The sequence below is a fragment of the Squalius cephalus genome (genome assembly GCF_949319135.1).
Source record: "Squalius cephalus genome assembly, chromosome: 1".
Classification (NCBI taxonomy): domain Eukaryota; kingdom Metazoa; phylum Chordata; class Actinopteri; order Cypriniformes; family Leuciscidae; genus Squalius; species Squalius cephalus.
The window spans coordinates 27,289,415-27,312,960 of NC_137122.1; the positions used below are offsets into that span (position 1 = coordinate 27,289,415).

Here is a 23,546-nt window from a genome sequence, read left to right on the forward strand (position 1 = left end):
AACCATAACCATAACCCCAATCACTAAACTTAACTCCACTCATTAGATCCACAGAGGTAGAGCTGGTCAGCTAACCTAGGTCAAACTCCACCCATTACGTTCAGAGAGGTGGAGCTGGACTCACTTGATTTTGGTCTGAGGCCACTTTTTGTGTATAAAGGACATATTTTTATTTTTGTAATTGAATTCAATACTGTGATAAAACCATATAATATGACAAAAGCTTCAGCAATTATTGTGACATGTATCATCATTTTGCTTGTAATGTCTCCTTGTATCCCTTTATTTAGGTAAGAAACATTATTTGATAAATTTGCATTGCACTCCTAAAGTGTTTTTAATGTGCTTCTAAATTATTCAACTCACAAACACATGTGCTCCTTGGGAAAAAAAAGTAAGCGTCAAGCCCCAGCAGTGCTTACCCATCTGTGAGCTGCAGGCTCCTAACATTAGCTAACTAACATTAACTAAGATTAGTAACTACTGTAAGGTAGGGTAGGCAATTTTCAGAGAGGCTAGCAATAACAAGCTAGCTTTGGAAGCATAAAAGCTCCCAAAAAAATCCCACCCTCCCTTCAGAGCGTCTCCAGACACAACTCCTCCAATACACATGAACACACACAGCAGTGAGTAAAACAAAAGCATCACAAGAGATGGTGTTAAACTACCTCATGTCTCAAAGCACATTACATTACAATAATAATAAACATAAATAACTTAAAGAGCTCTGACCTGTACCACCTGACTGATGTATTCATCTCGGTATTGTTAGTGTTGATAAGGAAACGCATACATTCGAGTCACAAACTCGAATAAGACTCATTCCGGTGAAATCCCAAAATATAATGCACACAAATGTGTCCCTGCTTGATATACAACCACTGATGAGCATAATCGGTTTTGATGAGATAAAAAAAAACTGTACGAATGTGGATTAGAACCCAGAACCTCTGACACGCTTGACTTCAAGTTCAAGGCTAGCAAACACCGTTGCCATTCAACAGCGAGTGTGACAACGTGTGCAAAATGTTTTAACAAAGTTCCAACTTCCAACACTTCTTTATACGAGGCTATACTGTGTGTGTTAAATATTTCTGCTCAGTGTCAGATATTTCTCTGCTTAAAGTAAAAGTCATAATATGTGAAGACAAAATGTTGATCTTAACTTAAGTGTTTTACATCAGTAGCCTATTAAATGGCGCAATTTTTCATTTAATCAGAAATCAGAAAATCTTTCAATATTTAAGTTAATATTGTGTCCAGTTTGGCCCTGTAAATAAAAGGGTATTATTTTTTGACAAAGTGTGTGCGGTTTCGTTTTCTTAAGTACCGGTTCAGAAACCGTTTAAGCACCAAAACCATTTAAAATATACCAAGTAGGTACTGGTATCGGATAAAGCCCAACCAATACCCAACCCTACCTGTGACTGACGTCTGTCTAACTCTTCGTGAAACGCGCTGATGACGTGTGATGTCTTCGTGAACAGGTGTGCAGAGGTGTGAAAATACATATGTTGAATGGCAGATAGAACATTGTATCAATATATCGCTATATATACATAAGTCGCGTTTCCACCGCAGGAACTTTCCCCAGGAACTAGGAACTTTGGGGTGGTACTCGATGTGTTTACACCGCAGGAACCAGGGTCTAAATGAAGTTCCGGGTAAATATTTCCCCATCCAAAAGTCACTGCTCGCGAGGTAGTACTTTTTCAAAGTCCAGGAACTTTCGGGGGTGGGACTTGTGCGCCGAACATGCTGATTGGTTGTGTTCACGCTGCATTTTGATTGGATGACTCCACGCAGCATTTTATTTTAACCGCCATTTTTAAAAATCTATTGCGGTTCGTGGCTTCATGCAGTAAGAGTTGTCTGTCTGCAAAACGGCTGCTGGACCGACGACAAAGTTCAGGCTTTATTAAGCGTATTTGCGGACATTTTCTGTGCGTTCGTCTCAGTCATCTCGCGGTCAATGTCCGCAATAGCTAATAACATACGTTTTATATCTAGCATTACGATCTTTCTGAATACGCTTTAGTATCAGTGCTCATCTCCTTTCTGACGTTTTGTTAATTACCTAAACCAATATAGGTCAAACACCTCACTGCAGCACAGTTTGAATCTCCTCCATGCTTATTATAAATGTGGCGCTCAAAACTGATTACTGTCCGTCGCAGACTGGGAGGAGCAGTTGCGCACAGTTTACATAATCTTCCCGGTACTTTAGACCGCGGTGTAAATGCAGAAAGCAACCGGTCTGGGGCAAAAAAAGTTACTGGGAAAAAAGTTCCTGGGACAAATTGTTCCGGGTAATTTCGGTGGAAACGCGGCTATATAAATACATTAGAACACTTAACTTATTATTGCTATCAGGATATGAAGAGACTTTCAACCAGCATAACACATTTTTTTCTGGAACAAATCGCCTACCCTGCCTTTAACAATAAAAATCTACTGTGTATAAAACACAAAGACTCACTATGATACTCACTGACACACTGATAACATCTCAAGATTCTGTTTAATAGAAAAATAAAAACAGGGTTGAAAAGACATGAAAATATTTAAATATTTCAAAAAAGATATTTCAAAAATATTTTCAAAATATTGTGGGAATGATGTAGTGAGCAAAACGTTACACACATGAAAATGTCTTATATTTGAGCTTGTTCTTTGATTCCAGCTTTACTCAATCTGGACATTCATCAACAAACACCAAACACTATTGAGGGAGAAACAGTGAACTGTGCGATCAGCACTTCATGATGACTTTCATTCACTATCTAGTGGAGATGAGGAGGTGCTGATGGAGAACAGGTGATCAGTGATCAGATGAACCCCTCACACACACTTCTGTGTCCACATTTGTGAATAATAGTTCATATTTGTGGCTGTTACACTTATTGTATTTCCTTTTATTTTACTTGATCATGTAAATTCATTCACTGAAGTCATTAATAATCATCACAGATAATCAGTGGTGTGGAGTTTTCATTCCCCCATTGCCCCAAACAAACAAATGGATAAAGTTTTTCATTAAAAGACTGATCAGTGTAAGAGTAGATATGAGACATGGACTTCACATCATAAAAGGAGACGAGACCCTCCTCATAATCCACAAACACCCCGATCCTCTGAGGCTCCACTCTCAGAGAAAGAGAGACAGGTGAAGAATCACGAGCCCAATAACTCTCATTAAACCGTCTCACAGTCCAGTATCCAACATCAGGACTCAGACTGAACACGCCCTTCCTGTTACTGGATTCTCTGGCCACTCCTAAATCCCACTGAGTTTGATCCTTCACCTTCACCTCATAGTAAAAACTCCCTGAGGAGAATCCGTCCTTCCCGAGAACACCAAGATATTCATCAAACATGTATTTTTTCCCATCCACTCCATTCAGTTCTTTCTTTCCATCTCTCACTTGTTTTCCATGATGAGACACGATGAGATGTGGATGAGCCGTATCAGCATCCAGAGTCACCTTCACTGTTGAAAATATTGAAAAGTCTGCTTTACAGATAAGTAAATGATAAAATAAAGACAATTATTTATTTGTATAAGAATCATGGTAACTTTAGAACAAGATAATAAAATAAAAAAATACTGTATTAATTGTAAACTAGATTAAAAAGTTTAAGCCAACTTTGAAGTTGGCTTGAGAAAACCTGAACAGAAAGTCTGAAGTAGTTTAAAAGGTTTGAAGTTGCTAGGGTGTTCAGGGTTTTTATCTATGTGGTTGCTAGGGTACTTGAGCTGGTTGCTGTGCGATTGCTATGGGTGGTTGCTAGTGTGTTTCAAGGTGGTTGCTAGGGTGTTCCAGGTGGTTGCTATGGGGTATTCTCGTTGGTTTCTTGGGCATTGTTACCAGGCTTTTTTTACAGTCAAATACTGGCAATTACTTGCCTGGCTAACGTCAGACCACTTTCTCTTTGAGACGTGGTCTGGGAACTACATGTTCATTTTCTCGTATTTGAGGCGTGGTTTACGAATGCCCAGAGCCGTTTATTGGGCGCTACAAATGTCTATCAAATGCGCCTGTACGCAGCTCATAGCCAATCGTTTCAACTATACCAGATGACGTAGAGCGACAGATATTCAACGAAGAAGACGACGATGGGTCAGAGATTTATGTGTACACCAGAGTCCTGCACGGGTCCGATTTTGTAAATCCGCACCCGCCCGTACCCGCAGTGCTTAAAACAGCACCCGACCAGTTTTCCGACAGCAGCACTAATTAAAATCTTCACCCGACCCGCACCCGAAATAAAATCAGTTTAGACTATCACATTATAGACACACTTACAAAAATGTTTATTGCCAGGTCATACATAAGTTATTACACGACAATTAACACAAGGACAACTTCAGCCGAAGCTGTCAAAAGGCCGGTACATGAAGAACATGGCTCACGTTAGCACAAAACTGAGTAGCCTTATAACATTTTACCAATCGAACAGACGCGGCTACAACTATCTGCCACGCAATTTCGTCTAGCCTACATCTGACCATTTTGGGTTCAAACACGCCCTGCACACCACACATACTTAACAGTGTTAAATATGAAAAATACCGTTCGATAGAGCTGCTTTGTTACCAGTTATCTGCGTGCTTCCTCAGGGATGAAGTTCCACATTTGCGGCTATCCAACACGAAAATGTTTGCAGCAAAGCCTTTCACAATATTTTCTTCAGATAACTCCAAATTTCTCCCACACACTGGACTTGATTTTTGATGACGTATTGTCGACAACTTTACAATCTCCACTAGATATTCTTTTCTTCAACTCCTCAGCATCTATCTCGACGACTGCAAGCAGATCGCGCGCGCGGTTATGATGAATTTTTAAAAGTGAAAGTAGCCTAGGTAACGTTATAGATCCTGGGAGGGCGTGGTAAATAATAAACTGATGTGGATTTTAAATTATTTTATCAACTTGAAATACAGGCATATTTTTGTAGATTTGTTCCTAAAAATATGCATATATTTTTACGTCTGTCATGTTGGATCCATAGATATAAACAAACTGCTTCGGTGTGTCGCATAGATGTCGTCATCGTCTTGCTGCTCCCTCCCCGTTCTGTGATTGGTTCCCTAGCTGAGGGGAAAATCTGGTCCATGGTATCCAGACTGCCTAGTATAAAATCGCGCTGCGCTCAAGGCAGCATGGGGAAACCCAGGCTAGGCAATTACTGTAAAAAGTTAACTAATTTCACTTGCAGAAACCGACTGCCTTTAATTGACCAAGTGTCGTTTAAATGTATTAACTATAATGTATAATGCACTAATAATGTGAGCAATTATTTGATTTGAGATAAATAATAAATAAAGAGATTTCCACTAGACCTGCAACTACACAATCATTGCCTGTTAAGTAAAGCAACATGCAGCATATCATCAATGTAGATATTCCCCTGGACTGAAGCACAGGCTCTACTCTTCAGCACAATAGTGACCCAAACAAAAAAAATTTTTTTACAGTAAACTACTGGCAAAAGTGTTGCCAGTATATACCTGTTTTGTAACTTACAGTTTACTGTTAAACTACATTTTGTGGGTGTGACTTTTTATCTTACACTTTCAACTCCACTGGGAAATCCACACTACAAAGAGTAAAAGTAGCATTGACGCAGTGTTGCAGTGAGATAATTAAGAGAATATGTAAGTGATTGTTGAGCATTAGTGATGAACACCTGCTGTTAACAAGCAGAATCACTGAAAGAAAGAGGAACACTAGAACACAAAACGAGAGAAACACAAGAACTACAACTTACTTCCAGCCGTTACACATTATTACACTTATTATTAACCAGTATGACTTTATTTCTGTCTTTTTTTTTTTCATACTGGGAATTTTATACTATCCTGAAACCCAGCATGGGTTCAGCATGTTCATCAGTGTGTGAATTCACTCACTGTTTCACAAGTGGGTCGCGGGAGATTTTGTATGGGTCGCCAAGTCGAGCACTATTTTTCAGTGTGCTATAAACGCGTTCTCATCCTAGGGCGTCATATACTGACGCTTTTGACATTTCGTCCACATGCAACGTACATGGCACCCTTTAGCGTCAATATGAGACGCACAGGTTATGGGTAGGTTTAGGTCTGGGGTACACTGTAAAAAAAAAAGTGTAATTTTACAGGTAATTGTCTGTATTTTTTTACAGAATTTTACCGTTTTGTCATTATACAGCAAATATCTGTAAAATAAAAGGCATTTGCTGTAATTTAAAGGTCCATTGTTAAATTTACAGGTAATTGCTTGTATTTTGGTTTTACAGCAATTTTACGTTTTTTAAAAGGAACTTGTCTGTATTTTTACAGAGTTATGTGTAATTTTACAGAAATTATAAGTAATATTTTACGGATTTTTTCTGTGAAATTAGAAAACAAAGTAAAGAAGGTATAACTGCGGAAATCAGCATCTATTCAATATGTTTTCCTAACAGATTATTAAGCATGTGGGGGCTAAAGTGAGTTTTTTTAAGGTTAAATAAAAGTATTTGTACCATAGACAGTGATTTGTACATACAGTACCCTACATAGACTACAGTAGGCCTGAATTATTTTTTATTTCACATTTTATTTTATACTCATTTTGATCATTATTTCATTGTCTTATTCTCCCATAATTTCATATTTCATGAATATTTTTCCAAATCTCCGTTGCTTCACATTCAGGGCTTTGTGTGTTTGTGTGTGTGTGTGTGTGTGTGTGTGTGTGTTTGAGTGCGCGCGCGCGATGACGCAGGTTCAAATTCATTTCCGCTGTTTACTCCCGCCCACAACGGTTAACGTTAGCTGTAGCTGATCAGTCGAGTTTGGGCAAGCGGGAGATTTGAATTCAGTCTACTCTCGTGAAGTGGATTGTGAGATCAACAGTGGTTCAAAGCAATCGTATTCGTCAAGAGTTTATTCGTATTCATGCGCGTGAGCAGGAGCTGTTTTCAGTCAGTCCGTTTGGATTCTTCGGAAATAACGCCCTTTTCTGTGAGCCTTGTTCGTCACAGCGAGCGGACATCATGCCAACCGATCACCGGCTGAGGTAACGTTAAGAGTCTCATTATACTAAGTTACATGTGAACGATATTTTATATTACATTTGTGTTAAGTTTACAGTTTTCAAGCTAACGTTAGCATACTTAAATGATGTTCAGTTAACTGGCGAGAGCTGGAGGGCATAACACTAAAAATGTAGCATGCGTCTTTACATTTTCCATCTGTTTTAAGAACGATCAGTTGAATCCACACCTCAAAAGACCTAAAACGAGCTTTCGCAAACTTGTTATACATATCAAAGTCCGTTTAATTGTATATAAAATCTTCGTTAATACGCGATAGTATCTGTTAGAAAAGCAATCTCTTAAATGGCGGGACATTTTGAAACACTGCCTGGAAGCTGAAAACTCTTCTCTTAAAAAATATCCTTGGTTTTAATTATAGTAAAATTATAGTAACCACGTTTTTGGCGGATTTTTATTACTATTTTTAATAACCACAGTTATACTACAAATAGGCTTACCATGTTTGTTTGTTTTTTTGTTTCTTTGTGGTTAAACCATAGTTAATTTTCGTAAGGGTTAACGTTAACGTGGCTATCAAGACTGTTAAGAAAACGAATTCAGTAAATACTGTAACTTACTTGATACAGGAAAGCACATGAGACTAGAATATGAACACAACATGATAAATTGCATATTCTGGCTGCATCTGCTTGCCAACACGTAACGTTAGCTATAGAATGCATACATGTGCATATATTAGGCTTATAAAATAAAAGTTGATAGAATGTTTGTGTTCTGATGAAGAAATTAACTTATCTACATTTTGGATGAACTGGGTTCATCATAGTAGCCTTTTTCATAGGATACTTTTGATCATTGGTTATGAAAATTGCATTGATCCAGATGAACAGAAAGTTAACTTACACCCCTAGGTGTCTCAGCTCAAACCTTCACTATTAGCCTTTCCTGCTCAGCTTCCAGATCATAGTCAGTTGAGGTTTTGCATTTGTCCCAGTGGAACATATTCTGACATGTGTAAATGTAATACTGAGTTGTTAAATTTTTTTTTTTTTTTTTTTTGTGATTTCAGGTCAAGTGGAAAGCAGAATGATCATGGCAAACAAGGTATGGGAAGAAGTAATTTAAAATATTGTTATGGCTGAGTCATCTGATTCCATATGATTGCACTAAAAGTGGCAGAACATTTAATTTGTTTTATACTGTATTTTCCCATGTGAATATTCATTTGATCCTTGTGAGGCCACTGTAGCTGCACAAGGTTTGGTTTTACTACAGTAAGACCACGATTGTGTTAGATTCCACCCATCTATTTATTTATTATTATTATTTTTTTATTTTTTTTGTAGTGTAACTAGGTTCTGTCATTTAGAAACATGACTTTTCCTATCACTTAATGACACATATCTCTACCTTTCATTCCAGCCAGAGGATCTGATGGTTGGCTGCTCGCATCTCAGCCTACCTGATGGAAAATTCTTGCTGGATGAATGACCTTCACCTTCAACTCAACCTTGCCAAGACAGACCTGCTTATGGTTTCAGCCAAACCATCCTTGCTGTGTGATCCTGCTGATTTGCCTTATACAACATCAGAAAGATCCGGCCCTTCCTATCGGAGCCACACAACTCCTTGTCTAAGCTCTTGTTCTATCCAGACTGGACTATTGTAATGCTCTCCTGGCAGCTCTTCCAGCATCAGTCAAACCTCTGCAACAGATTCAGATGCTGCAGCAAGACCTAAACTCACTGCTTCAGATCTATGTGTCTCCAGAAGCTTGTGTTCTGCAAGTGAACGGCGCCTTGTGGTGCCATCATCCCAAAGAGACACACAATCACTTTCACTGACCTTTCCCTGGACTGTTCCCTGCTGGTGGGATGACCTGCCCAACTCAACACATTTTCAAGAAACTGCTAAAGATCCATCTTTTCATAAACACTTGACCCAATAATACTAAATCTTTGTTTTAATAAAAAAAAAAAAAATTGTGCACTGTGCTACACTAACTGGGACTCACTTGTCACTGCACTTGTTGCTTCTATTGTTCTCTTAATATAAATATAAAGTCTTTTAATGTTGAAATTTTTACATGTTCTAAATGATATACTAAGCCTGTATTTCCTATCATTCACGTATATTGATGTTCAGTGTTTGTTTAATGAGTAATACTGTAAATGTGCCGGTATTCCGTACTTGTACCTTTAGTTAATTTAACAGAAATTTACTGTACATTTGCTATTATTAAGTACTTAATTAGAGATTGGTCAAAGTTGTGAAACTGGATCTGCAAAAAAATAAAAACTGTAAATATACAAACTTTGTATTTGAATTTATGGACTTATTACATTTTTATACATAACTTCATAGTTATTTTACACAGAAAAACTATATATTAAAAGATAATTACTGTAGATAGACAGAGCATTATTATAAAATAACTTTATAAAACCCTAAATTTACAGTTTAACCTTAAAGTTAAATGTTCTTTTTATGTAATTTGACATAATTTATCTGTTTTTCCACGGTTTAATAAGCCATTATTAACAGTAATGTACTGTAATTTAATTAATTTTGAACGTAAAGTCAATTCTGTATTTTTACGGTTTTTGCCTGTAATTTTGTGAAATGGTAATTTGCTGTAATTTAACAGAACCCGTCTGGAAACTTTGCTGCCAGAGATTTACCGTTTTTTTACGGGATTTTTTTTTACAGTGTAGGGTTAGGGTTAGACCGCTAGGAGGTGCCTTCTGGCCCATATCTATCTGCGTCTCATATTGACGCTAAAGGGTGCCATGTGCGTTGCATGTGGACGAAATGTCAAAAGCGTCAGTATATGACGCCTTGGGACTTTGTCTCATTAAGTATAAATTGTGTACACTGTAATGATGAGAATATGAAAACATTGAGATGCCCTGTCAACTCTTCCTTTCTCATTTCACCTCTGCATTTTACTTAATGTCAACAACAGGTAAATAAAAAAAAAATTGTGCTTTGTCAAATATCTGTATCTCTTTTAAATAGTTAAGTGGAAGCTTAACTGACCTTAAAAATGGTCATACATATTTTGTTAATGCATAAATTCTCTTCGTGATGTATGAACTACAATATATGGGCCTAATGTTTATTGGGTCACAAGGATTTATCGACTTTAAAATTTGGGTCCCCTGAAAAAAAGTTTGGGAAACACTGGACTATGTTAGTGAACTAATGTAGGGAATAGTGAATGAGGGTATAGGGTGTGATTTGGAACACAGTCTGTGTGTCGACTTTGAGCGCTGTTAATTCACAGTATATTCCTGTAGGCTACTTTCGTGAAAACTTCAAATATACATTGTTTTCTACGGTATATTACTGTTTTAATGGAAAATGGGTGTTCAGGTTTGTTTCTAGTGCAATTCTAAGTGGTTGTTATGGTATTGTGGGTGGTTGCTATGGTGTTCCCTGTGGTATTATGGTGTTGCTAGACAGTTGCTAGTTGTCACAGATGGTTACTATGGAGTTTTTATAGTTTTTAACATGTTTTTATAGTTTTAACACAAAACTAGGCGATACTAACATGAGTTAGCATGTTGTTAACTTTATGCTAGCATATTTTGAGTTGTTTTTATCATGTTTTCATAATTAGTTAGTGTTTTAGCATGTTTTAACACTTAATCCCTATTAGCATGTAACTACTCACTGCTAGCATGTGTAGCATGTGTTGTAAGTTCTGCTTGTGAGTCAAAGAGCCTGAGACATTTGATTGCATTTATGCAGTGCATTATACCAAACTCTCAAAAACATTGAATACATATATTAATACATATTTGACATGATGATTTGGGAAAATACAATTATTAAAATAAATAATTATGTCAAAGAACATGCATAGATTTTACTCACCCATGTGTTTTCTCAAATGTGGGACAGCTAAAAACAGAAATTATGAAATTATATGCCCATAACAGAATTAATCTCTAGATCAATAATGAGATCAATAATTTTAATCACCACATGAAGAGCAACAAAATCCAAGAAGACTTTATATCTTATAATAAATGTATCTTATAATAAAATATAATGAATAGTGTAGACATATGAATGCACAGTATATTCATTAATTGTTTTGCTAAAAAAATAAAAAGTAATTCATATTTTAATAAAGCTATAAACAAATTCACCTTGTGTTACAATAATCTTCTGACTTTGTAAAAGTTGATCACGTTCTAAAGAAAAATCTGAAAAATAGTGAAAAATATGTGAAAATAACATTGAAATTACATAATTTTTATAACTCTGACAAACAAATCATTTAGTTGTTTAAAAGATAACTCAAAAAGTTAAGTTGTATTTACTTAATATTTTAAACATGACAAATTTAGTTATTTTAACTTATACATTTAGTTTAAATAATTTTATGAAAGTGAACTTACTTTTTACATTTTCAATACTAAAATTCATGTTCATTTCACATAATTTTGCTTAATTTCTTAGTTCGACCAAATAAATGATTATTTTATTTAAAATGTTTTCAGTCATGTTTCGGTTGACAACTTTTTTCATTCCCATTTAAAATTAATTTCTACAGCAAATAATAAGCAATCTGATGTCAGCCATTGAAACATATAAACTACAAATCAAATCAATGAAATCTGTGAAGATCTCAGCAGAGGAGGATTAAACAACTCCACAAACAGCATTACCAGCTTCACTTATTATTGATCTGCCTTATTTAAGGTGGATGATGATGCAATTTTCTTTTAGAAACAAACTTTGTTGTATTATTTTCATGTTATCACTGTGAAGCTGCTTTGATACAATCTGTATTGTAAAAAGCGATATATAAATACAGGTGACTTGACTTGACTTATTAATAACCAGACTGCCTTTATTTATTTTGACAAGTTTATAATAGCTGTTTCTGATGATTAACAGACTGAGCTCTATATATGTTGATTTTTTTTTTCTTGAAAATAATATATATATATATATATATATATATATATATATATATATTTTTTTTTTTAATTCATTATGATTATTGGTGTTTAAGTTTTGAAGTATTATTTAGACACACACAGATCAAAGAATCATAAGTACATCAGTGACTGAATAAATATACATTATATACAACTGATAACCATTTATAGGACCCAATATATACACAAACTAAATGAATGCACACAGTCTGTTGAGTAGATATTTTATGGCTGTAAACAGACTTTAAATGAAAAATTAATTAATAACTTATCAAAGACAGATTCACCATGTTGTATTCTGCTCTTCTCATCCTGTAGTTGATCGTGTGCTGAAGAAAATTCAGAATAAAGACAAGAGAAAACACAATTCAGACAACATGAGCATTAATAACATATAATTTCTGATTGAGGAACAACAACTACAAATTGCAGGAGATATACAAGTGTGTGAATGCATAATGACTGTTAATTAAATATTCTGTGGATAAAAAAAACAGACTTGACATTAATACTGAATTAAATGAGTTAATAAAGACTGATTCACCGTGTTGTATTTTCCTGTGCTCATCCTGTAGTTGTTTGTGTGCTGAAGAAAATTCAGGATAAAGATATGAAGAAGAGAAAACAGTATTAAATATAAAGCTTATATACTTATATTTCCTTCCATAGTGTTTGAGACAAAGACATTTTCCTCAGTATTTCACATCAGTGAAAATTATGCGTGAGCCAATACTTGTCTTACATGCACTGTTAACACTTTACTTTTGGCGTTATCTTTTTACATGGACTCAGTTAAACTGTATTTACATAGTATTTTCAACTTGAACATAAAATGTTTTTTGAACTTATAAATTTAGTTTAAATAACTATGAAAGTAAAGTGAACTTTTTAAGTTTTCTATACCAAAGTTCATGTTCATTTCGCCTAATTTGGCTTATTTTCATAGTTCAACCAAATAAATAATTATTTTATTTCAGTTGTTTTTTTATTTAAATTGTAAATGATTATTTTATTTTAAATGTTTCAGTTGACAACTTTTTTATTACACTGTAAAAAAAAATATGCTGACTTAAAAATGTAAGTACAATCAACTTGGATGTTTACCTTAAATTACATTAAACTGACTTGAAAAAAATTGTTGTATAATATATAATATACATATGTTGTCATAACTTAATTTTTTTTACAGTGTACCATTTAAATTAATTTCTAACAGCAAATAATAAGCTATCTGATGTCAGCCATATAAACTGCAAATCAATCAAATCAATGAAATCTTTTGAATCCACAAAAAAATTATTATAGTAAAGTGAACCAAATTAAACAAAAACATTAAAACAATCAATTTAACTCTAATCTATTTCAGATAACAGCACACATGCATGAACTAATATAATTAGCAAACAGCTTATCACTTCAACTACACAGTTACTGGTTTTAAATAAAGCAACAGCAGAATAACATCAGTGTTTCATGATCTTCTGCTGGACTGAAGCACAGACTCTACTCTTAAACACAATGACCCACAACAACTCAGACAACAGAAACCCTTTAAATCCCAACAGAACATTAATGAGTAAATGAGATAATGAAGTGTTCTGAAGCAGAACCAAGCAGAATCACTGAAGGAAAGAGAAACAACAAGATCAGAAAAAAGAGAAGAGACGAGCAGAAACACAAGAACTACAACTGACTTCCAGCCATTACACATCATTACATTTATTACTAACCAGGGGTGTGTTTCCCGTACAACTTTATAGCTATATCGCTGCTTAACTACCATAGTACGATGCATCGTTGGAGAAATCAACTAGCTAGTCACGACTGTTTCCCGAAACCGTCGCAAAGTATCGTTCAACCACGTTGGTTTATGACGTCTCGCACGTGGACTAATAACTTATTTTAATTAATCTGTTTGAGATTAATTAAAATTTTGTCATATAGATTTTGACGCTAGATTTTGTCATATAAGTTACAGACATGGCATCTGAAAACCATTTCTAATTTTTCTCAGTTATTTTGCTTTATTACCAGACTCAATATTTGGCTCGTTCTTACAGTAAAAGAAAGGTTCTTACATAGTAGAGCACGTTCGCACATGCACACTCTTCAAAAACGGTGCTTTAAATCTCTTGACAAACTAAAAGACGTAAATTACATTTGTATGTATTCTAAATAAATAACACGGGTTGTACTGAATGTCAGCTTGCTTATTTTGCTAAAGATAAGGATTTGTTCAGTCTACATCTCATGTAAACTAGAAACTATGCTTCTAACCACAGCTCGAGAGCTGTCGTTCCAACTACACAAGTTTGTGATGCTGTTTGCGAACGTTCGTTGGAACGATGGTTTCGGGAAACACCAAATCGTTGAACTATGCTGATAACGACGGAACTTGCGACCATAGTTGGCTAACGATGCTTTCGGGAAACACACCCCAGTTTGACTTTCTGTTTTACATCAGAAGCTCTTATTGAGAAAAAGCAGAGGTTTAAATATTGACGTTTTGAAAATGTTTCAGCTCGTGACCCTTGACTTTAACATATTTTTTCCTCTGGCTGCTTTAACTGTGTTTATAAGGGACTTTTATAGAAAAGAGAGATCAGTGAATGTGAATCAGAAAATGTGATCAGTGAATGCTGATTGTTATGTAATGATAATGACATATTCACGCCCGCCGACAGGGGGGGACAAACGGGTCTGTTGTCCCGGGGTTAGAGGGGGGGCCCAGAACTGGGCCTCATTAAATTATGGAATAATTGAAAATTATTTTGTTTAAATAGGCCTATTTGTGGAAATAAATATGTAATATTTGAGTTACATAAAAGCTTTTTATTTGTTTTCTTCCTTATTGTCCTTGAAATAGTGGTCAAGAACCCCTCCACCCCCCAACACAAAAATGGTTTGGCCACTGATCAAAATTTGATGTTGTCATTTGATTTGAAGTTCAGTTCAGTTCAGTTCAAAATGTCCGATCAGCTCAAGTCCGGTGCTCAGAAAAGGAAAGAAAAGAGGAGAAGAAGAGAAGAAGAAAATAGAGCCCTGGGAGATTTTCTAAACAAATATTTAAAAAAAGGTGGTGACGGTGAAGCTGTAACTAGTAAAGTCAACATAGAGCAAGGTAAGAAACAGCGCAGCCAACGTTTACGAGACTTGTTAGGGGTTTTCCTGCATTGAATTTTTTTTTTAAGCAATTTTTTTTTGTCCTGCCAAAGCCTTATTTGATCGGTGAGTTATGTAGAATAGAATGAATTCGACTGCTGCGCTTGACAGGGCGATAACGAGCAGAGAGAGCCCCGGCCGCGCGCGCGCACTAACGTCTTCAAACAACACCAGCGCTGTCTTGCGCTCTCTCCCTCGTGCATATTAATCAGTCAACTGACACGATAGTAAAAGGTCGGAAGACCGCAGTTGCACGTGGAGCATTGGGAGATTTTTCCTCTTGAATTACGCTGGGTGTGAATTGTGCTAAAAAAAACTTTGCCTTATCTTTTCCAAAAAGCGTTCCGCCCATTCAGCTGACATAACCACAATTTCAGTAAACGAAAAAACCTATCCAGTGATGAAATGTTTTCTGTGTTGACACAAATCTTGTGCGATGTCCTAAACACCCGAGATAATCACACAATGCGTGCCGTATACGCAAACGAATGACTCCTTTGAACCATTCACTTTAATGAATGGTTAAAACAACTGATCTGTCCAACACTGAATTGGTGTATAAAAAAATCGGTCACACTTTACAATAATGTTTCATTTATTAAAGGTGCTCTAAGCGATGTCTAAGCGTTTTTTAGGCCATTTTTTTTTGTCACATACAGCAAACATCTCCTCACCATCCGCTAGCTGCCTGTCCCCTGAACACACTGTATAAAAAAAAAACGCGGTCTCTGTAGACAACCCAAGCTCCACAAACAACAAGAAAAACCAACTGGGCTCATCCGCACCACGAAACATAACAAACTGCTCCAGCCAATAACCGACAAGAAGGATCTGGGGTGGGGTTTGGGGGGTTAGTGCGGGGATGAGGAGGAGGGAGGGTCCAGCTAGCCTCCATTTTGTTTGACAATACTTTAAACGTCAACTAGAAGTGAGGTCACCCAACATCACTTAGAGCACCTTTAAACTATAGTTAACTACATTAGTTAACATAGGCTACTATTAATAAACTGCACTTCTACAGCATTGTTAATTTTCATTTTAATATTTAGGCTATTAATAGCCTACATTATTGAAATCAAAAGTTGTATTTGTTAACATAGTTAATGCAGAGGATAGGAAGAGCAAGGGAAAAGGAGAGATCTGGGCGCGGGGGGCGGGGGGCCCATCTAAGATTATCTCGTCCCGGGCCCAGGCAAGACTGTCAGCTGGCCTGGACATATTCATCTTGTGGTCTCTTGATTCATTGTTGATGTATGTCTGATGTTCATAAATAGAAATAAGAAATGTAAAAAAAAAAAAAAACTATCCCCAGGCTGCCATATTTATTTACATAAAACATAAAATAACAAGAAAACAAGAGCGTTGGATGAGTGTCTTGATCTCATCCAGTGTCCAATCCTTTATCAAAAGTGTTACATTATTAACACACTTAAACTTTACATTTATACCACTGTGAATCAACTAAGACTTAGATATCACTGAAATCAAAAATCAGCCCATGAATCTCAACAATGGTGACAATCAAAACAATAATAATACTCTGAACATCACAAAACAGGCTACAAAAAAAGTCAACGCAAACACAGAAAATGGTAAGACCATTCAGCTGTATAATTTATTTATGCTCCAATGCATGCTGGGAGTTTTGTACTATGCTGGCACCCAGCATGCACTGCGACATGAAACTATGGATTGTCACCATTGTTGAGATTCATGTGCTGATTGTTGATGTCTGTGTGTGTTTAAGTTATGCAGATGATTATAATCTTGCCATATTTATTTACATAAAACATACAATAGCAAGAAAACGAGAACTTTACCTCTGTTTCTTAGAGCGAACACAGCTATCAGTATTCCAGCAATCACAACGAGCACAACTATAACTGAAATCATGACTGACATCCTCCAAGAATTAAACCTATTATCTGCAAAACAAATCAGTAAATAAGCACATTGTGTAGTTTACATAATGTTCAGATCTGAATGACACAGTAAATGTTGATACAAAACTCTATTATAAACCTAATGCTGCTTTTACTTAGCTTCACACAATAAGCTGATAATCATTCATTATTTTCACTTTTCATTCATTTTTGCTGCATCAAAAATATAATGAGAACGTGATAAACAATTACAGTAACAGATGCATCTACTCACTTGAGCTGATAATCAGTGTCTCCAGCATGTGATGTCTCAGTTTGACTCTGCAGTGAATCTTGCCACTGTGATAAACAATGATGGTGTGTTTGACACTGAATCTGTCTGAGTTTCTGTGTGTCTCATTAGTTTCTGAACTCAAACTGACTCCTTCACTGTCCAGCCACTCAAGATCAGGTTCAGGATACCAACCTTCAGATTCACACTGTAGATGAAGCCCTCCTGAACGATCAAACCCATCTACAGTGATCACTGGAGGACGTCCTACAGCTGCAGATCAACAAGAACATTCTGTTGTTATTCTGGCGTTTTTGATTTATTTTTTTCAGTGAAAAGACCATGCTAGTTCTCACTGGTTTCCTCACCTTCAACTCTGACATCAACAGTGGCGTCATCATACAAGAATTTGGACTGAATTAAACACATATAATGTCCTTCATCAGAGACTCGGACTGTTGAGAGTTTGAGTGATGCGTTTCCTCTCTGTAGTTCTTGATGGATCAGTTTTGTTCTTCCTCTGTAAGACTGAATCTGATCTGTGTTTCTGTCTTCATGATCCTCATAGAGATGCACTAGTGGCGAGTCTTTCAGATCAGGTCTAAACCACTCCACTCTCATGTCCACAACACTGATGCTGGGTTTGACTGAACAGGGCAGAGTCACTTCTTCACCAGATACAGCAAATAAAGGATCTGCAGGTCCCACTACTTCATACTGCTCTGTTACAAGAGAAAGAGCAGATCTGAACTACACAGCCTAAACGTTTTTACTCTAATGTTGTTCCAGACAAACAGTAAAAGTATTAAGTATTATTTACAATGATGAATAAATTACCTGATCTTGAATCTGTAATTCCACTTACAAGCAGGAGAGTCAAACAAATGAACTTCATCTCTGAGACACAGACGCTAAAAATAAAATATGAAAAAAGAGAAAACATTACAGAAAACTGTCAGCATACATGCTTTTTGCCTGAGAATAATACTTACACTAAACCTTCTGTCCAAAAGCGAGAAACACATTTACAATCACTCTCTGTTGGAAGAAAACTGGTTTAACCGGATCAAGACAAAACAGGATATAAATACACAACGTGTATCTACATGTAGCACTTATAAATACATATAAACACATGTTGAAGGTTGTTGAATCAGGATTTCTTTTTCAAAAATGCAAATATATCTATAATTGTGATTCAAAAAACTTTCATTTATTTACATGATTAAGTATTATATGCATTAAACCTGTTGAACTCAAACATGGTCCTCAAGTCACACTCATGCCAGACTTCAGGTAAATGTGTTTCTGATTCTTCCATGACTTACCTTCAACTCAACATTCACTGTGTTCTCAAGAGAGTCTTAATAAATTTTGTCCAGATGAAAGTTTAGTACGATCGTAAGGAGATCCTTCCTGGTTTATTTCCACTTTCTCTTGTAACACCTGATCAGACACAGTCCCTCCCATCATTCAGGCTGATAACCTGCTGTAGTTTCTTCTGTCACACACACTGACACTCCTCGATTTATTCTGATTTGAAATATGGCAGACATGTTAATCAAAAGAAAACACAATCAAGTGAACACAGATGTGGATGACGACATGTGTATACGCATCCACAAATATAGGGAGAACTGTGACCAGAAATAAATGTCAAAAGACAGTTTATCACATATAAAATTTATTCTGGAAATAAAAAAAAAACATCAAAAACATCATTATAATATAAATCTCATATAAAATGTTGTGTAAATTTAAAATAAAATAAGTTTAGATAATAGAAAAAAAGGAGACAAAGTATCACAAAGTTTTAGATATTCATCAAAATTAATTAATCAAAAGTCATTAGTTTGCGAATCGTCCCATAAGTTTAGTGTATTTATTACACTAGTTTGCTGGAGCCATATGGTATTTGCTTTTTCTCATTGGTCTTTCTCACATCATAACTTTTGGCCTCAAATACTTCAAAAACCAGTGGAATATCATGTGGTGAGTCGTATGTGATGATGGCAAAACATACAGTTTTATTTTCTTATTTAAAGCATAATCTTAACAAATTCATGTTTAAAGGAGACCTAGTATCATCTTTTCCAAAGTTGGTCTATTAGAATTGGTGTTTATGTTTGAATGTTAAAAAAAAAAAATTCACACATTTTTCATTGTTTTGACATTACGCTGGAATTGGTAAACGAACAAAATCATTACTGACAGAAATTACTATATATGTTTACTATTGCTATACTATTATTATTTAGATGTTTATATAGCCTACTGTACAGTTGCATGAATAATGTTATGTGATTACTTAGTGATCTAAAATTTTGCCAGTAGTGGCGGCAAGTCTTAATAAGTGAGTCAAAGAATCTGTTTCGGTATATGGGTCTGTGTGTTCATTTTTGCGTGTTTTCCTTGTGTTTGTCATTGGCTTGATTTGCTGTCAGCGCTGCGATGCAACTCATGGTGTGTTAATCAGAAATAAGGGTCTTATCTGGTGAAACAGTCTGTCATTTTCTAAAAAAAATAAACATTTATATACTTTTTAACCACAAATGCTTGTCTTGCACTAGCTCTGCGATGCGCCACACATTACGTTATCATGTTGAAAGGTAGGTGGAAGTACAGACCTATAGTATTTACACAGCGAATGTACAAAGACTAAGTTTGTGCCGACTAAGACGCCATTTACAATAAATAAATAAATAAATGGTAAAATAACGGTGTCGGACGATTTTGAAGTTGGAGGAGAAAAAGAGAGGGTTTTTTTACCCTACCCTACATTTTTGACCCAGAACACGCGTGACCTTTCAATGTGATTATAAAATGCGTGACGCATCGCAGAGTATAGTGTAAGACGAGCATTTGTGGTTAAAAAGTATATAAATGTTTTTTTTTATTATTGTTTTTTTTATTATTATTTTTTTTTAGAAATGACAGACTGTTTCGCTAGATAAGACCCTTATTCCTCGGCTGGGATCGTGTAAAGCCCTTTAAAGCTGCACTGAAACTGCAATTTGGGCCTTCAACCATTGGACCCCGTTGAAGTCACTATATGGAGAAAAGTCCTGGAATGTTTTCCTCAAAAATGTTAATTTATTTTTGACTGAAGAAAGGAGGACATGAACATCTTGGATGACGTGGGGGAGAGTAAATTATCAGGAAATTTTAATTCTGAAGTGAACTAATATTTTTAGTCTTTAAGTAAATACCATTCACTTCTGTCATGCTGATTTTGTGATCTAGCTAGTTTTCAGTCAACTGGTGAAATGGTGAGTTTGTGTGGTTGTTCTATGGTGGCGTGTTAAGGGCGAGTTTTAGGGTAGTGCTGCGGGGCTACCGGCCCAACAGCAGAAACACACCTTGATTTTGGGCAAGAGGCTGCTCACTGCAGAGCTAATGGTGGAGCTTGATGTCCAGCTAGACGGTTCAACCAAACCCTAACTCTACCCTAACCCCAATCACTGAATATAACTCCACCATTAGATCCACAGAGGTAGAGCAGGTCAGCTGGACTAGGTCAAACTCCACCCCTTACGTTCAGAGAGGGGGAGCTGGACTTCATTTGGCTCTGCAGCACCACTTGATTTTGGGCTCAGTGCTGGAGGTTTGAGGCCACTTTTTGTGTACAAGGGACAACATTTTATTTTTGTAACTTAATTCAATGCCCCGTTCGCCTGCCGGCGGTGCTTGTACCCGTTTAATGTAAACTGCAGGCTCCCGTAGGAATGTTATTAACTAACATTAACTAAGATTAATAACTACTGCAATTTTCAGAGAGGCTAGCAATAACAAGCTATATTGAAAGGATTAGATCCCACCCTCCCTTCAGAGCGTCTCCATACACGCCTCCTTCAAAACACATGAACACACACAGCAGAGAGCAAACAACAGCATCACAGAGACACTGTTAAACCTTATCTCTACCATGTGTCTCAAAGCACATTACATTACAATAATAATGAAAATAACTTAAAGAGCTCTGACCTGTACCATCTGACTGCTGCGGATTCATATTGCCGTTGATAGTGTTGATATAGAAACGCATACATTCAAGTGACTCACAAACTGCTCAAAAGTCACAGGTTTCCATCTCTTCCAAATGACAGTATTTATGGCGTGAACGCAGCATAAGCTTGTTGTTTTAGTTCAGGAGGAACTGTAAAAGGCGGCTGCTGTTTTGGTTGCGGCACCCTGTGACTGACGTCTGTCTAACTTCTGTCTCTCTTCATGAAACGCGCTGATGACAGGTGATGTCTGCGCGAGCAGGTGCGCAGAGGTTGACAGGCAGGTAGGACATCATATCATTGCATTCGGACCGAACATTTTATGGTCCTACACCTTCCTACAAAGACGTAAGACGATATAAATATACACATAAATACATTTAGAACACTTAACTTAGTGATTGCTACAACCCCTGGCAAAAAGTATGGAATCACCCCTCTCAGAAGATGTTCATTCAAATGTGTAGAATTGTGTAGAAAAAAAAAAACAAGCACATTTATGCCACAAAACAATTTTCACTGAACAATCCAAAGTTCTGGCTGTATAAAACACTTAAAAAAACAAACAAAAAAAAAAAAAACCTATAGTCAATTACAACTGTTTTTTACAGATCACACAGAGGAAAAAAATATGGAATCACACAAATCTGAGGAAAATTATATGGAATCACCAAATAAAAACACTACTAGTACTTTGTTGCACCACCTCTGGCTTTTATAACAGCTTGAATTCTCTGAGGCATGGATTTAACTAATGACAAACAGTATACTTCTTCAATCTGTCTCCAGCTTTGTCTTACTGCAGTTGCCAGATCAGCTTTGCAGGTTGGAGCCTTGTCGTGGACCATTTTCTTTAATTTCCACCACAGATTTTCAATTGGATTGTGGTCCGGACTATTTGCAGGCCATGCCATTGACATTATATGTCTTTCCTGTAGGAATGTTTTCACAGATTTTGCCCTATGGCACGATGCATTATCATCCTGAAAAATGATGCTACCATCACCAAACATCCTTTCAATTGATGGAATAAGAAAAGTGTTCAAAATCTCAACATAAACTTGTGCATTTATAGAAGATGTAATGACTGTCATCTCTCCCATACCTTTACCTGACATACAACCCCATATCATTAATGATTGTGGAAATTTGCATGTTTTCTTCAGGCAGTTGTCTTTATAAATTTCATTGGAACGGCACCAAACAAAAGTTCCAGCATCATCACCCTGCCCAATGCAGATTCGTGATTCATCACTGAATATAACTCTCATCCAGTCATCCACAGTCCAAGATTGTCTTTCTTTAGCCCACTGAAACCTTGTTTTTTTCTGTTTAGATGTTAATGATGGTTTTCGTTTGGCTTTTCTGTATGTAAATCCCATTTCTTTTAGGAGATGTCTTACAGTCCGGTCACAGACATTGACTCCACTTTCTGCCCATTTGTTCCTCATTTGTTTTGTTGTGCATTTTCTGTTTTCAAGGCATATTGCTTTAAGTTTTCTGTCTTGGCGCTTTGATGTCTTTCTTGGTCTACCAGTACGCTTCCCTTTTACAACCTTTCCATTTGATTTGTACTTGGTCCAGATTTTAGACACAGCTGACTGGGAACAACCAACATCTTTTGCAACATTCCGTGAAGATTTACCTTCTTCGAGAAGTTTGATAATCCTCTCCTTTGTTTCAACTGACATCTCTCGTGTTGGAGCCATGAGTTATGTCAATCATCTTGGTTCAACACATCACTAATGTGTGCAAGCACTCTTTTTTAACTGCAGACTAATTAGCAGTTGTAATCAGATACAGGTGTTTGTTTTAGAAATGCAAAGTGCATGGTGATTCCATATAATTTTCCTCAGATTTGTGTGATTCCATATTTTTTTCCTCTGTGTGATCTGTAAAAACAGTTGTAATTGACTATAGTTTTTTTTTTTTTTTTTTTTTTAAAAAGTGTTTTATACAGCCAGAAGTTTGGATTGTTCAGTGAAAATTGTTTTGTGGCATATATGTGCTTGTTTTTTTTTTCTACACAATTAAACATTTGAATGAACATCTTCTGAGAGGGGTGATTCCATACTTTTTGCCAGGGGTTGTATCAGGATGTGAAGAGACTTTCAACCAGCATAACTAAAAACTAAATCTGGACCAGATCGCCTACCCTGCCTAACGTTAAGTAACGAGATCTTGTAGTAAAGTGTTACCAGGAATCCTTTTAAACTTCTCATTCCAGTGTGATGTCTCTGTTTAC

The 23,546-nt window shown here is 36.2% G+C and overlaps 1 protein-coding gene across 2 annotated transcripts; it reads right to left on the bottom strand.

The window, feature by feature from the left end:
- Nucleotides 1-150: 150 nt before the first annotated feature.
- Nucleotides 151-18,753, bottom strand: LOC307158121 (butyrophilin subfamily 1 member A1-like). Of its 2 annotated transcripts, XM_079870426.1 has the most exons (11): nt 18,626-18,753; nt 18,290-18,335; nt 18,135-18,208; nt 17,666-18,019; nt 17,301-17,570; nt 16,964-17,068; nt 12,526-12,567; nt 12,269-12,310; nt 11,184-11,240; nt 10,906-10,932; nt 2,504-3,490 (listed from the first exon to the last, which is right to left on the bottom strand). In XM_079870426.1, the coding sequence occupies exons 3-11, from the start codon at nt 18,190-18,192 to the stop codon at nt 2,955-2,957; spliced, it is 1,491 nt and encodes a 496-aa protein (XP_079726552.1). In that variant the 5' UTR covers nt 18,193-18,208; nt 18,290-18,335; nt 18,626-18,753; the 3' UTR covers nt 2,504-2,954. The 2 variants fall into 2 exon arrangements, with proteins under 2 accessions (XP_079726551.1, XP_079726552.1); XM_079870425.1 differs by lacking the exon at nt 18,290-18,335 and having other exon boundaries at nt 151-3,490.
- Nucleotides 18,754-23,546: the final 4,793 nt, after the last annotated feature.

What these genes read in the sequence shown, in the direction of transcription:
- LOC307158121 (XM_079870425.1), bottom strand. Translation starts at nt 18,192, where the DNA reads ATGAAGTTCATTTGTTTGACTCTCCTGCTTGTAAGTGGAATTACAGAT. An exon ending in GAAGAGCAGAATACAACATG is followed by an intron (nt 11,241 to 12,268) that starts GTGAATCTGTCT and finishes ACTATTTTTCAG; the next exon opens with ATTTTTCTTTAGAACGTGAT. An exon ending in GAAGATTATTGTAACACAAG is followed by an intron (nt 10,933 to 11,183) that starts GTGAATTTGTTT and finishes TTCTGTTTTTAG; the next exon opens with CTGTCCCACATTTGAGAAAA.